A 13,608-nucleotide genomic window follows, 5' to 3' on the forward strand; every position below is an offset into this window, starting at 1 on the left:
TCTTACAAAGGAAGAGTAGGCACAGCTAAGCTGCAGGCTGAGAACCTAATAGAATCCCAGAGTGTGACGCTCAGTCAAAGCACATCTGCTGTGCTTAGGTCAGAGCCCTAGTTGGGGAAACCTAGCATCTTGAAATGTAAGATGGAGACGAGTGGATGGATATCCTTGAGGATATTAGTTCTGAAGATCCTCTGAACCGTCCGAGTTTGTAGAAGCATTCTTTACTCCTTGGTTAGAGCCAGGCCTTCTCTCATCCCGAAAGATGCTGCAGAGCCCTTCACCTTACAAGGCAGTAGGTGCCTCCTCAAGAGATGGTCCCATCTCCCAATTGACAATCCAGTTACTCAGCTAGGAATGTGCTGGGGCTGATAAGGGAGGAAGAAGACTATTGCACTGAAAATGCTATAACAATGAGTGAATCTGTACCGACTGTTCCCGGCATTGGGTTTTGAGGGTGTCTTATGAGGGAGGGATGAGTGGAAGGCTCGGTAAGTAAAATTCATTGACTTTCTTGAGATATGAAATTTAACACCCTGGCAAGGACCCAAGGAGATTGGAAAACTTTGCTGCTAGACCTGAAGAAAGCAATAGCCAAGGCTGAGTGAAGCAGAAATACCCCAGTAGCCCCAGCAGACAGTGGAGAAAGACATATAGAAGGTGAGGGAAATGGGCATGCAGGAACAGATTCGTTGTGTGAAGCCAGAAGACCCACCAGGGGCCATGTTCCATGGGAAGGCCTAGAGGACACGCCATTTACCAAAGCCACTCACAGTGAGCCGGTGAAAGGGGCTGGAGCTTAACCAAGTAGTTCAGCAGCGGCTCTCCTCTGTGGTGAAAGGATGATAGGAGGAGCAGATACAGAGCTAGCTCTTAGAGTGAAGCAGCACCGGGAGGAAACAGTCTCCTTACATTTTATTGCACTAGCCTGCAGCTCTGGAGGAGTCAAGCTGAGGATGCGAATACCTCAAAGCAGCTGATTAGTTGCCACCTTTTCTAGAAACTCTTCTCCCATGTCAACTTTAACTGAAAATAATAATTAAAATAAATTTAAAAAACTCTTCTTATTAGTAGGCATCTGCCTTCAGACTTCCAAAATTGGTGGTTGGATTTCTGCAACGAGTTTCTGGTATGAAAAGCAGGCAGATATTGTCTCAAGGCAATACTGGGCAAGGCAGGGTGTTGGATGCAAGAGTAAAACTTATAAAGTGTTACTTTCAAGTATTCTCTCATTCCACTCTAGGTTTTAGCCACCTACCCTCTCTACATACTCCAATTCAGGGTAACCTCTCCTAGCCTCTCACTTTTATTATAATTCCCTGAGTTAGAATCCATGTTTGCCTCTTTCTTCTATAGTTTATCTGATCTGATTGACTTGGAAGGAGTGAGTACATTTATGATAGTTGACAATTTTGGCAAAAATGGAAGCCCAGATATACATAAAATGCATTATACTTATGTTTGTGTGTGCTTATAAAATGATGCAATTTTTGAAAATAAAGTGGGTATACCCTTTATAAGTGAATAGATTGTTTAAGTTTATATAAACAGAGAGAGCAATATAAAAGAATATACAAAACTTTAAACTTTGATTACCTTAGGAGAAAACTGGGGAGAGAATGACAGATTTTTATTTGTATCATTCTATCTAGGAAAACAGCTGGTGTAACATTATAACTTGAAATGATAGCACAAAAAAATATACTTTAAAAATAACATGGGCCAGTAGATGGCGGCACAGTAACACATTTGTTCTAAATATCTTAGTCCCTTTCTTGAGGTTTTTTTTTTTTTTCTCTTTAAAGTACAGTTGCCATATAATAAATATTATTTTAGTTTCAGGTGTACAACATAGTTATTCAACATTTATATACCTTATGAAGTGATCTCTAGGGCAATAAGTCTAGTAACATCTGTCACTGTACAAAGTTATTACGATATTGACTATATTCCCCTTGTTGTACGTTATGTCCCTGTGACTTATTTTATTTTATATCTGTAAGTTTGTGTCTCTTACTCCCTTTCACCTTTTTTGCTCTCCCCTTAACCCTCTCCCCTCTGGCAACCAGACGGCATTAGCAGATTGCACAATCCAATCCTTATTTCATTTGGGTTGGCTTCTTAAAACATCATTTGATATGTTTAACTTTGTGACTAAATCACTCTGATACTTCTCCATCACTTGCCACTCTTTTCTTTAGTTGCCATTAATGTATCTTTCTGGGTTATAAGAAATCCCCTGTTGATTTAAAAAGCGACAAAAAAACTCTAGTTGATTCTTTAATATACCATTAATTGGGAAAGTTCTGGGATCTTTAGAAGGTTGAAAAACTGATTTCTGACCACTTCAATCTCCCTGTGGGGCTCTGATGGGATTGCTATAGCTTATACAAAGGTTCCCCTCCCCATTAGTGGACCAGTGCCCCAAGACTAAGGAAAGTCTAAAAGTGATTGTGCTAGGCCTGGCCAGCCACCCTCCTCTCAAGTCTCTGCTACTTTCAACAGCAGTTCATCAAAAACAACCTTTTTGTGTGGTCTTGAAAACAGGACTTAGTTTTATACACAATTGTATACCCAGTATCTAGAAACCCAATGTCTGACACTTAGAGGCTCAGAAATGTTTATTAGACGAATGAGTGATTATGTAGTAGTTGCATAGAGTGTTCTAGGTCAGTAGCATCCAATAAAACTTTCTGTAATGATGGAAATGGCACATATCTATGCTGCCCAATGTGGAAGCCACTAGCCACAGGTGGCTATTTTGTGTTTCAAATGTGATTAGTATGACTGAGGAAATGAGTTTTTAATTGTGTTTAATTTAAATTAATTTAAATCTAAATAGTCCCATCTGGTTACGGATAACATACTGGATTGTGCAGCTTTCAGTGCATTGTGTTACTATGCAATTTTCTGTTCTCCACTCTGCAGTATTAGTGAATGATGGACTGAGACATTCTGTGTTAGCCAAATACACAATGCTCTTTCAAGTACTATCTATTTATACTATCTAAGGATACTACCGTATTGCCCCGAACATAAGACCTAGACGGACCATCTGCTCTAAAGCGTCTTTTGGAGCAAAATTAACATAAGACCCGGTCTTATTTTAATATATAAGACCGGCTCATATATAGTAATATAATATAATATAATATAATATAATATAATATAATATAATATAATATAATACCAGGTCTTATATTAATTTTTGCTCCAAAAGACTCATTAGAGCTGATGTTCCGGCTAGGTCTTATTTTTGGGGAAACATAGTAAATAGAGTATATATGGTGTAATTTTGCAGGATTTAGGTATTAGAACTCTCTCTCTCTATGTGTATGTCTCTATAAATCTCTTATATAGGTCTTTCTATATATAGATCTGAATATCTATCTGTCGAGAGGTGAATTATTAGCAGCTCAGCCTTCAGACAATCTCCTTCCTCCAAACAGATCCCCAAATGATCTTAATTTGGCTAGGACTGTTTAGATATGAGTGTGATTGTGATGGTCTTTTAGGATCCTCAGTGTAGCAGCATTACTTTTATAATGGGTGGTGGGGAGAAAGATATAATGGGAGGGTAAGAAAGATATTCCTAAACACGTGAGGAAATTATGGGTGCAAGATTTTTAACAGTGACTTTTTTTCCTTTGACTATTGATCTCATGGCAGTGATTCTCAATGAGGGTGATTTTGCCCATTTTTCAATGGATGCGTTTTTGCTTGTGACAGTTTGGTGGGGTTACTACTGGCATCCAGTGTGTAGAAAGAAGGAATGCTGCTAAATATTCTAGAAAACAGAAGCTAGCTGCTACTCCTTCACACCCACTACCTCCCAAAGAATTATCTGTGACAAAATGTCAGTAGTACCAAGGTTGAAAAATCCAGCAGTATAGTGATTCAGAGAATGATTTTGACTTTATTATTATAAATATATTTAAATGTAAATAATATAATCTGGGGTAAGAGAGACTCTTACTTGATATGAAACTTGAAAAAAATCTTAACATGGCAGTTATTTCATTAACTAAATTAATCGTAAATGGAGGGGGGCAAGCAAATAAAGAGTTATGTGCACAGAAAAAGTTTGAGTTTTCTTGAATACTAGTTATGTCATGTAGACATGTAGCATGTCTAATAAATTAGACATGAATGCCACAAAAATTCATTTAAATATATATGAAAATGACTATTTTATCACAATAATTAAACCATTCCAAAATGCATTTTTAATTATTTGCATATTCTTCATAAATACCATTCTTCACAGAATGCCTATCTTTTTAACAGTAAATATAAATGCCATACAATAAGGTCTTTCCCAAAATCTTCTGTCAAATTATAAATGTCTGGTTTTATGTTGGCTTCTCATCTAAGTTATTTATAGCTATCTAATTTATATTGGCTTCTCATTCTGTCGGTCCCTTAATTATTCTGAAGTTGATTGAAAATAAAACTGTTTAGAAAATAGAACTACATTAGGAAATAATTAAACAGAAGTGAAAAGTAAATTTACACCCGGATTGGAACTTCTCCCATTTTTAGAGCTGGAAAGTAGCTCCCGCTCGCTCAGTACTTGCCTCTTCTTCTCATTCCCATCTAGTGAAAAGGCCAAGAAACTTTGCTTTTATTTTCTGAATACCAAAGGCATTTTTGCATAGGTTAGAACAAAATCCTGTGCTAGGCAATCCAGTTCCCCTGCTGTTTAATCCAAGCATTTAGTCACTGTTCCAAAGTAAAGAAATATTTGTGTAGTTGTTTAAAGAGTTTAAAATCTGCAGTGCTGGGTGTAAATGTAAATGGCAGCTTTCTTCAAGCTTCAAAGAGAGGTTGAATGTGCCTCTGAGGGCAAAGGGGAATGGACTCACAGTGGTGCCATGTCTTAAGGTCTGGCTTCACCCCTCCACCATTGTATTACCCACTGGCCAAAGCCAATTACCTTGATTTGTCTAGTGCGTGGACCTACAGATTCCTAATGAGGATTATTCAATGAGGAAGATCAACACAATGGAGTCTGTTAGGGAAAAACAGAGAATGCTTTGCAAGTTGGTCCTTATCTGTTTAAACTGCTGGATTATTCTAAAATGAGACGTGTGTAGGAGGGACAGAAAGGTGAGTAAAGAGGTCATTAGAAACACTTAGCAGCAATGGCAGATCTTTGTGGAGTGGACAGTATCTTCTATATTCATGGTCTGCAAAAAACACTTCAGATAACCTTGAAAAAAGGCTATTTTGCTCATGGTTAAGTGTAGAATTGTCAGATCACACTTATTTGCATCTTGAACTTGATGACAATATACATGGCAACACATACAGGACACAGTTTGCTGCAGACCACACATGACATTTACATTTTGGAGGTAGAGATGGTTGTTGCATTAAATGTTACTTTTAGATTTAATCCAGTCCCGATAACGAGTCACTTTTGTATAAACTCCAGGATTGTTTGCTTTGCCACAGTCCATTCCCCAGCTTACTATTCCAATAAGATACCAGATGTTTCTATCTTGTGCTATAACCAAAGGTCCCCCTGAATCACCCTGGAAAAGAAGAAAAAATATTGTCAGTGTAATAAAGTGGTATAACAATGAGAGTTAATTAGCATGTCTAATAAATTAGACATGAATGTCTAATAAATTAATAGTTCAATTGAAGTATGTAAAACTAATTCTATTTTTATTTACTATTAGGATATAATAGTAAATATAATTGTGCTTATTATTTATTATCTCTGTTATTATTTTGTTATCTCTGTTAATGCCTTCACCTGAAAGATGGTGTGAATAAAGCTACGGTTTCAGTTTTATCCTGGTATGGTTTTTAGATTTGCTCCATATAAACAGAAAGTGCAAACTGAACCTAAGTTTAGGCATCCAGTTCTTACATAAATGATGACTCAAGGCTCAACTAAATGTCACCTCCTCCATGAAGGCTGTTGGGGCTCTGTTAGGTAGAAATAATCTCTTGCTTTGAGTTCGAATCTTACCTTGTTCCACTCATACCAGTTGATAGGAAGGTGTCCTGATAGGAAGGATGTTGTATCACTTTGCAACAGCTGGTTTGAGAGGAGGACGACATTCAAAGGGCACTCCAAGTCAATGTGTGTCATTTATCACACAAAGGATTTTGCTCCCAAATTAAGGCGGAGTTCCTAGCCCTAGTGAGCTGGTTTGAAATGCGTGAATCATGAAGACTTCCTTGATATCTTTAACCCAAGTTTTGGACAACTGGTTTGTAATTTTTTTTTAGCAATAAGCCTATTTATTCAAAAGAAGTAACTAGTAACTAGACTGCTATCTGTCACTATACAACAAAATTAATTCATAATGGATGAAAGACCTAAATATAAGACCTGAAACAATAAATTGCATAGAAAAAAGTCTAGGTACTAAACTTATGGACCTCTGGTTTAGAGAGGATTTTATAAATTTGACCTCAAAGACAAGGAAAGTAAAAGCAAAAAGAAATGAATGGGACTATATCAAACTAAAAAGCTTCTGCACAACCAAAGTATCAACAAAACAAACAGGCAACTAACAGAATAGGAGAAGATATTTGCAAACTACACCTCTGATAAGGGGCTAATATTCAAAATACATAAAGAACTTATACAACTGAACAACAAAAAAACAATCCAATTTAAAAATGGGCAGAGAATCTGAACAGACAAATCTCCCAAGAAGACATACAAGCCACAAACAGATATATGAAGTGATGCTCAACTTCACTAGCTATTAGGGAAATGCAAATAAAAACCACAATGAGATACCACCTCGTACCTGTTAGAATGGCTATTATCTGCAAGACACGTATAATAATAACAAGTGTGGAGAAGCTGTGGAGAAAAAGGAACCCTCAAATACTGCTGATGGGCATGTAAATAGGTGCAGCCACTATGGAAAACAGAATGGAGGTTCCTCAAAAAATTAAGATTAGAGCTACCATATGACCCAGCAATCTCTCTTCTGGGTGTCTACCCAAAAAACCTGCAAACATTTATTTGTAAATATATATGCATTTCTATGTTCATTGCAGCATTATTCATGGTGGGCATGACATGGAAACAAGCAAAGTGTCCTTTGAGAGATGATTGTATAAAGAAGATGTGGTACGCATATACAATGGAAAATTACTCAGCCATAAGAAAAAATGAAACACTGCCATTTGTGACAGCATGGATAGATCTTGAGATTATCATGCTAAGTGAAATAATTCAGACAGAAAAAATCGAGAACCATGTGACTTCACTCATGTGGGATATGAAATTGAAAACAACAAATGAACAAGACAAATGAACAAAAACTCATAAACACAGACAACAGTTTAGTAGTTACCAGAGGTAAAGGGAGGGGGGCTGGGAAAAAAGGTAAAGGGGGTCAAATATATGGTGATGGAAGGAGAACTCACTTTGGTGGTGAACATACAATGCGGTATATAGATGATGTATTATAGGTTTATACACTTGAAACCTATATAATATTCTTAACCAATGTTATCCCAAAAAGAAGTATTGTGTAGAAGTCCCTTACAGATTTCTTTTTTTTTTTTTTTTTAAGAGAAATGACTTTGTTCAAAGCAGACACAGGGTCCTAGAGTCTTGTGCCTTCAGCTCTCTTCCCTTCACATGCTTCTTAGTACACTCAGTACTCAGCAGACAGAGTGTGAAAACCCTGGCCAACCAACAGCTATTTTCTTAGCTCCTTTCCTATAGGTCCACATGCTAATTTAGGTCCTCAATATGCTAGTGGTGAAGGTAGGAACGGACCATGGACCAATGGAAAGAGAACACCTGGTCTTTTATAGAATAAACTCAAATACAACTCTCTAACAGATTCATTTTTGTGGACTTGAGTATTCTAAATATAGATTTATTTATGTTCCTGCTTGAAAGTCATGCTTTTAGTTACTTGTGCTATTGTAAGTTGATTGTGGACTCACTGTGTTTTTTTTCAATGTTTATGTTTCCTTCAGTAATTGCCTTAGTACCTTGCAACTCACAAAAAATTTGAATGATAAGTGAATAAATGTTTATTACAATCACAAGACAGACAGCCAATGGCAGATCAGTGGCACCTTTGCATATAAGAAAAGCACTCATGCTGCATATGTGCCAAATTCTAAAAGGCATTCTTAATCCTTCAAGAATTGCTAAACTATTGGACCCAGTTTCAAAGCTATAGGTAAAATCTTTAGTTATTTAGTTATTTATTTTTAGTCCTTCAAATCACCAAACTTTAAAACTGATGTTCTCTTTTAATGCTTAAGTGATTAAAATTATTTTCCCTAAATAGTGTAATTCTATCTGGATGTATGCTGTTTAAGGTGAATAGTTCAAGCACCTGTGGGATGAAGTTCTTTTGGTATCTGCAGATCCCATCCCACAGTGCTTTACAATTAATAGGGATTAAATACCTAACTATTGGTTATGACGATGGTTATGATCGTGTGGCTTCCTGACTTAGTTTCTCTTAGGCACTTCCAGTCCTTTTCTCTAATCAGAGTCCTAATTTGCAGGTGGTGATCATTTTTTACATATGGATCTGGATAATGATAGGGTGTTAAAGGAGGAATATTTTATGGTTCTTTCATTCCCTCTTTTTATACTCTCCTCTCTCCTCCATGACTTAGTTTTATGGAGTCCCACAAAATGACATTGGTCTGTGGTTAGTAAGGTCATCTTTATTTAACAGATTCATTTTTGTGGACTTGAATTTTATTCTTACCTCACAGGCATCAAATTTTCCTGACAAGAATCCAGCACATATCATTCCTGATGACACAGCACCACCATATACAGTAATTTGATTACATATATCATTACTTATGGTCTCTATTTCAACTTGTCGCAGAATATTGGGAAAGGGACCTAAAGAAGAAAAAAAAATAAATGTAGAATTTACATATTCTTGCTTATGATAGTGAATTGTGTCTTGCAAAGACTAGTTCAGAGATAAAACACATAGGACTCTGGGCTGTGGAAGTTGGAGGACTCTGGGCTGGATGACAGTACTCAGATTCGAGTTACATTTTGGTGATGCCTTCTATGTGCTAGGTATCATTCTTGGCACATTTACTCCCACCATCTTATTTAATCCTTGCAACAACTAGCAAAGATAGATATGAATATTCTCTTTTTCACATGGGGAAACTAATGCTCATCAAGTGATGAGTCTTGCTGTGATCACATAGCTAAATAGGAGAAAATATTAGATTTAAACCCACGGTACTTTTCACCACCTGGGATAATCTGTGACAGTTTTCTTTACCTTACCTGGAAATCGGCCTGATCATTCTACAAAGGACACAGTTATATTGGGAACTGAGAATCCTTTAGGAGGAGCAGTATAGAGCAATTTTGTATTGTCAGGAAGTAACTTCAATACTGAATAGGTGAAATACTGTTGCTTCATAAGAAAGACCATGTCTGCTTTGATAATAGCTCAGATTGCTATTCAAAACTAATAACAAGGTAAGTAACAAATACCAAGATAAGAAATCAATCATGTTTCATTAATGATCCACACATTTACTGATTTGTTATTATGAGAAAAGTATTATTTAGTTGTGTATAGTACAGTTTTAGCCATTGTGGTCTCCTCCTTCCCCCTTAATAGCTTCTATTTTAAGCTATTAAGACTGTATTAGTTCTTCATATAAAGATGGACGCTCTGTTTGTAACAGGTTCAAAGACAATTGAGAGAGTGAAGGAGGACAGTGCTGTTAATTTGATCAAGTCAGAATAATTCTGTGCTAACGGCTCTGGTTTTGGAGGCAGCAGATATGAGTTTATACACTTTGCACAATTTATATGCTATTTGACCTTGCACAAGTTACTTAACCTTACTAAGCACCATCACCTGTAAAAAGGAGAAAATGATACCTATCTCATATATTTATCGGGAGGGTTAAAACATAATGAATATAATCAATTATGATAGTACCTTGTCCCATATTCAGATTTTAATCAATGGAAGCTATTGAAGAAATAGGGTTATGTATTTAAAACCCTATGGTCCAAAAACTACCATTCAATGTTAATGATGGATGGTGGTTGCAAGAGCTTTTATAAAAGAAAATCTAGGTTTCTAGGGATTTTGTCATTCACTCTAAATAAATCTAATTCTCTGTTTTAAAACTAGTCAATAAATTTCCCTAGGATTGACCATCTTGTTGAAGAACTAAGCCTAACTCCTCTATGGGAATAGTATTAAAGATTCTCTAGGGTCTAGTGAATTTCTTCACTTCACTCATCATTTTTAAGTCTGGGAGGGTCATTATATGACAACTTTCTCTTGACTTCATTTATGAATCTGCTTGAAGTGTTCCCAGTGAGAGAATGTTTTCACCATCTGCTCATTATACAGATTTTTTAAAAATCTATTTGTTTGTATAGGTGCATCAGCAATATTCAATTTGCTGTCTCTCACTAGAATTTAAAACTTATAGGTATTCCAGGAATACTTCAATCAACTGTATTCCAACTATTTTAATTTCTGTGGGCCTATTTTTATTTTAGCTCATTAGTCTAGGATGCTTAGTTTTAAATTTTAAATGCTTTCAGTTCTTGAATCTCAACTTTAAAAAAGTCAATTTAAGTGCTCCACTATATAACAAGCAATTTTGCGTTACCAACTATTCAAGGAAGAAGCGATCCAGAATAAAAAGTTTTTGTTTTACAAGCTGCCTAGTAAGAAGATTTCTAATTAGATATGTGACAAATCTTAGGAGAAAAAAACCTGAGTAGTACTTGTTTCAGTTTCAAAATGCAGAAAAAACAAAACCATAATCAAATATCTAATGCTTAACTTTAGACCGATGTCTAACAAATTCATGATGTTATTCCTGAAAAATATGCAGCTTGTTAGAGTAGTTAGACCAATACACAGTAATCTGCACAGTATTGGGCATTGAATAATTCATGAAGAAGTTCCAAATCATTCCCAAACTACTGCTCTTGAAGAGGATGGTATGATATTAAGTTTAATCAGATTCTAGAGGAAGTGTAACGGGGCTGCCCTTGTGGTACATGCTATTTGTTTCTACTCCAATCAGTCAGTGGCAGGTCTAATCCCAAAGGATTTAATTCCCCATCACATTCACCAATGCGTATAGAATAAGGCAGATCCCCCAGAGATGAGGAAAATAACTCTCAAGTTACAACAACAGTGTATAAACCTGGACCCAATGTCAGAATTTTGGAGTGCATATTGAAGGAAAGTAGACTTCTATAAAAATCAACTGATGAAGACTCAGTAAATAAAAGCTATACTTTGAGGAGGTACATAAATAAAACTACAACTTCATACTAAGAGCCTGGAATAATAATCAGAAGGTCAAGGGAAGATTAAATCATATGTAAAAAGTACAAAGAGACATAGAGACTGTAGATTCATATCAGAGTTTAAAGGTCTATCTGCAGTTTATAGTATATTATTAAGTGTAGTAAAATGTCATACTTGTCAACTCTATAAAGTCTCCAGCTCAAAACTGTTCCATATAAATACATGAATCAGAGGGGCCCCATTTAATATTTAGCGTCAGGAATTCAATTTCAAATTGTTCACTTAAGGCTACTTCTGTTAAATTGCATGGCACATTACAAAAGCTTATTATCACTACTGCTTGCAAATCACATACTTTAAGAATCCTACAGCAATAGCAGAATCTCTACATATTAAAGAGAACAATGGAAAAAAAAAATCATGTGAAAAATTATGCTTTAATTAGTTTTGAAAAGAAAGTTATAGTTTCTAAAATAGCCCCTCACCCCAAAAAAAGACAATACACATAGATATTGTGTAATAATAATAGCCAGTTTCCATAAATCACCATGTCTGCTTTTTTTTTTTGCCATATTTTTCATGGGACATATTGATTTCATCTTATTTTCTGTATTTTGATTTGGTATCTTAGTTTACGTCTCCACTCAAATGGAGGTTTTCAGTTTTTTGCATGGATCTTTTTACTGAGATACTCACCATTTATTTTTAATGCTCCCCATCCAGTGACAAACACTTTACTCTCAGGCAAGACTTCAAAAGTAGCATCTGGGAGACAGACTCTGTGCACATCATCAGAAAACAGGACGGGGATGGAGAGCTTCACCAAAGCGATGTCATCCTCATGCTTATGGGCAGCATAGTTTTCGTGAATGATAATTGACTGCACCTGTCTTCTCATTATTGAAGGGTTTAGAGTTGTTCCAAAACTAGCCGTCCAGAGTTTGGGGTTTTTGTAACTGATCACAGATTAAAAGGATTATGGTTGGTTCATTTCTGATCTAAAGTTTCCCAGGACTCTGGATGACCATGGGACATAAGGGTGGGAGAAGCGCAAATTGTTTGAGGTGATGTCTGATTGGGATCCTCCCACCTTCTTATTTGAGGCTTCTCCCCTAGGACTGCTTTACTTTTATTTAGCTGATGACAAATCCCTCCTTTCTGATGTAGCTTAAATTACTGTCCTCCATGGGGGAGTTTGTATTTTTTAAAGAAAATATTTTATAAGATTAATACAGTTGAAGAAAATATAAATAAATAAAAATTAGATATATGTACCCACATATACAAACCCATGCATACATATCCATGCACAGTTATATAAATGTATGTATGCGTGTATAGCTATGGAGAAAGACAGGGAGGGAGGAAAGAGGAAGGGAATGAGAGAGACCAAGGTGGTAAAATTGGAGCCACAATTTATGTATTGTTTTCTCACCCTTTCTTTTAGATTAAAATTTTATCCAGAATATCTTCCCATTTTATATGAATTTTCCTAGAGGTTACTGTACCTCTTTATTGTCTCCAGTGTCCCGTATGTTAAGTCTTTTAAAAGCATACAAATAATAAAAGCACAGCCCCAAGGATGTTCATATGGGATAATCAGATGTAAGTTTGTGGATTGGGATACTATTAGCGGATTTTTTGAAAAATCCACAATATACCTCAGGAAAACTGGTGAGTGTGTTTAAATTTTTACCATGTTGACTCATTCTTAAAGCTGAGATTGTTGGAGAATATGTGAGTATATTCAGTTGGAGCTGAAGATACTCTCTAAATTTTTCTACTATTCTTTAGTAATTGTTGCTTCTCCTGAGCTTGTCAAACAATCATCAGTACCATTGGGGGGTGGGGAGGGCTAAGATGACTAATGAAAAAGGGATAAAAATTATAGGAAGTGAAGGTGAAAAAAAGAGGTGAAATTGGTGATCTTTTTGGTACAGTGTGAGGACTTACTTGTCAAAGCAGTGAGCGGCAGTCAGGAGCCACTCTTCACTGATCAAAGATGCTCCACAGAAATGGATGCCATCCATCTGCAGGCTGGCTTGCCATGGCCAATCTGCTTTCCTTGCAACATGGCCAGCAGCAATTCTTTCCATGGATGGGGCCTCCCTCCCTACACCACAATCTGTCATAAGGAAATAAGGGAGTTATTTCCAGAGTTATAAATGTGAGTAGGTATGTCTGGCACGTACTCATAGTTAAAGATAAAAGCATTTATAGGTTTGCCTTGCCCTAAAAAATAAAATAAAATAAAATAAAATAAAATAAAATAAAATAAAATAAAATAAAAATAAATCAAAATTATTTTATAGAATAATGATTGCTCACATTG

At 36.1% G+C, this 13,608-nt stretch overlaps 1 protein-coding gene across 1 annotated transcript in view; it reads right to left on the bottom strand.

Moving 5' to 3' along the window:
- Positions 1-5,372: 5,372 nt before the first annotated feature.
- The window catches only part of LOC117022066 (transmembrane protease serine 11G-like), a 44,824-nt gene continuing 36,588 nt past the window's right edge, over positions 5,373-13,608 (bottom strand). Inside the window, exons 7-10 of the mRNA XM_033105742.1 lie at positions 13,230-13,401; positions 11,973-12,232; positions 8,718-8,860; positions 5,373-5,534 (exon numbers count right to left, since the gene is read on the bottom strand). Coding sequence (XP_032961633.1) covers positions 5,373-5,534; positions 8,718-8,860; positions 11,973-12,232; positions 13,230-13,401 — 737 coding nt within the window. The remainder of the gene's footprint in view (positions 5,535-8,717; positions 8,861-11,972; positions 12,233-13,229; positions 13,402-13,608) is intronic.

This window comes from Rhinolophus ferrumequinum, chromosome 5, assembly GCF_004115265.2.
Source record: "Rhinolophus ferrumequinum isolate MPI-CBG mRhiFer1 chromosome 5, mRhiFer1_v1.p, whole genome shotgun sequence".
NCBI lineage: Eukaryota > Metazoa > Chordata > Mammalia > Chiroptera > Rhinolophidae > Rhinolophus > Rhinolophus ferrumequinum.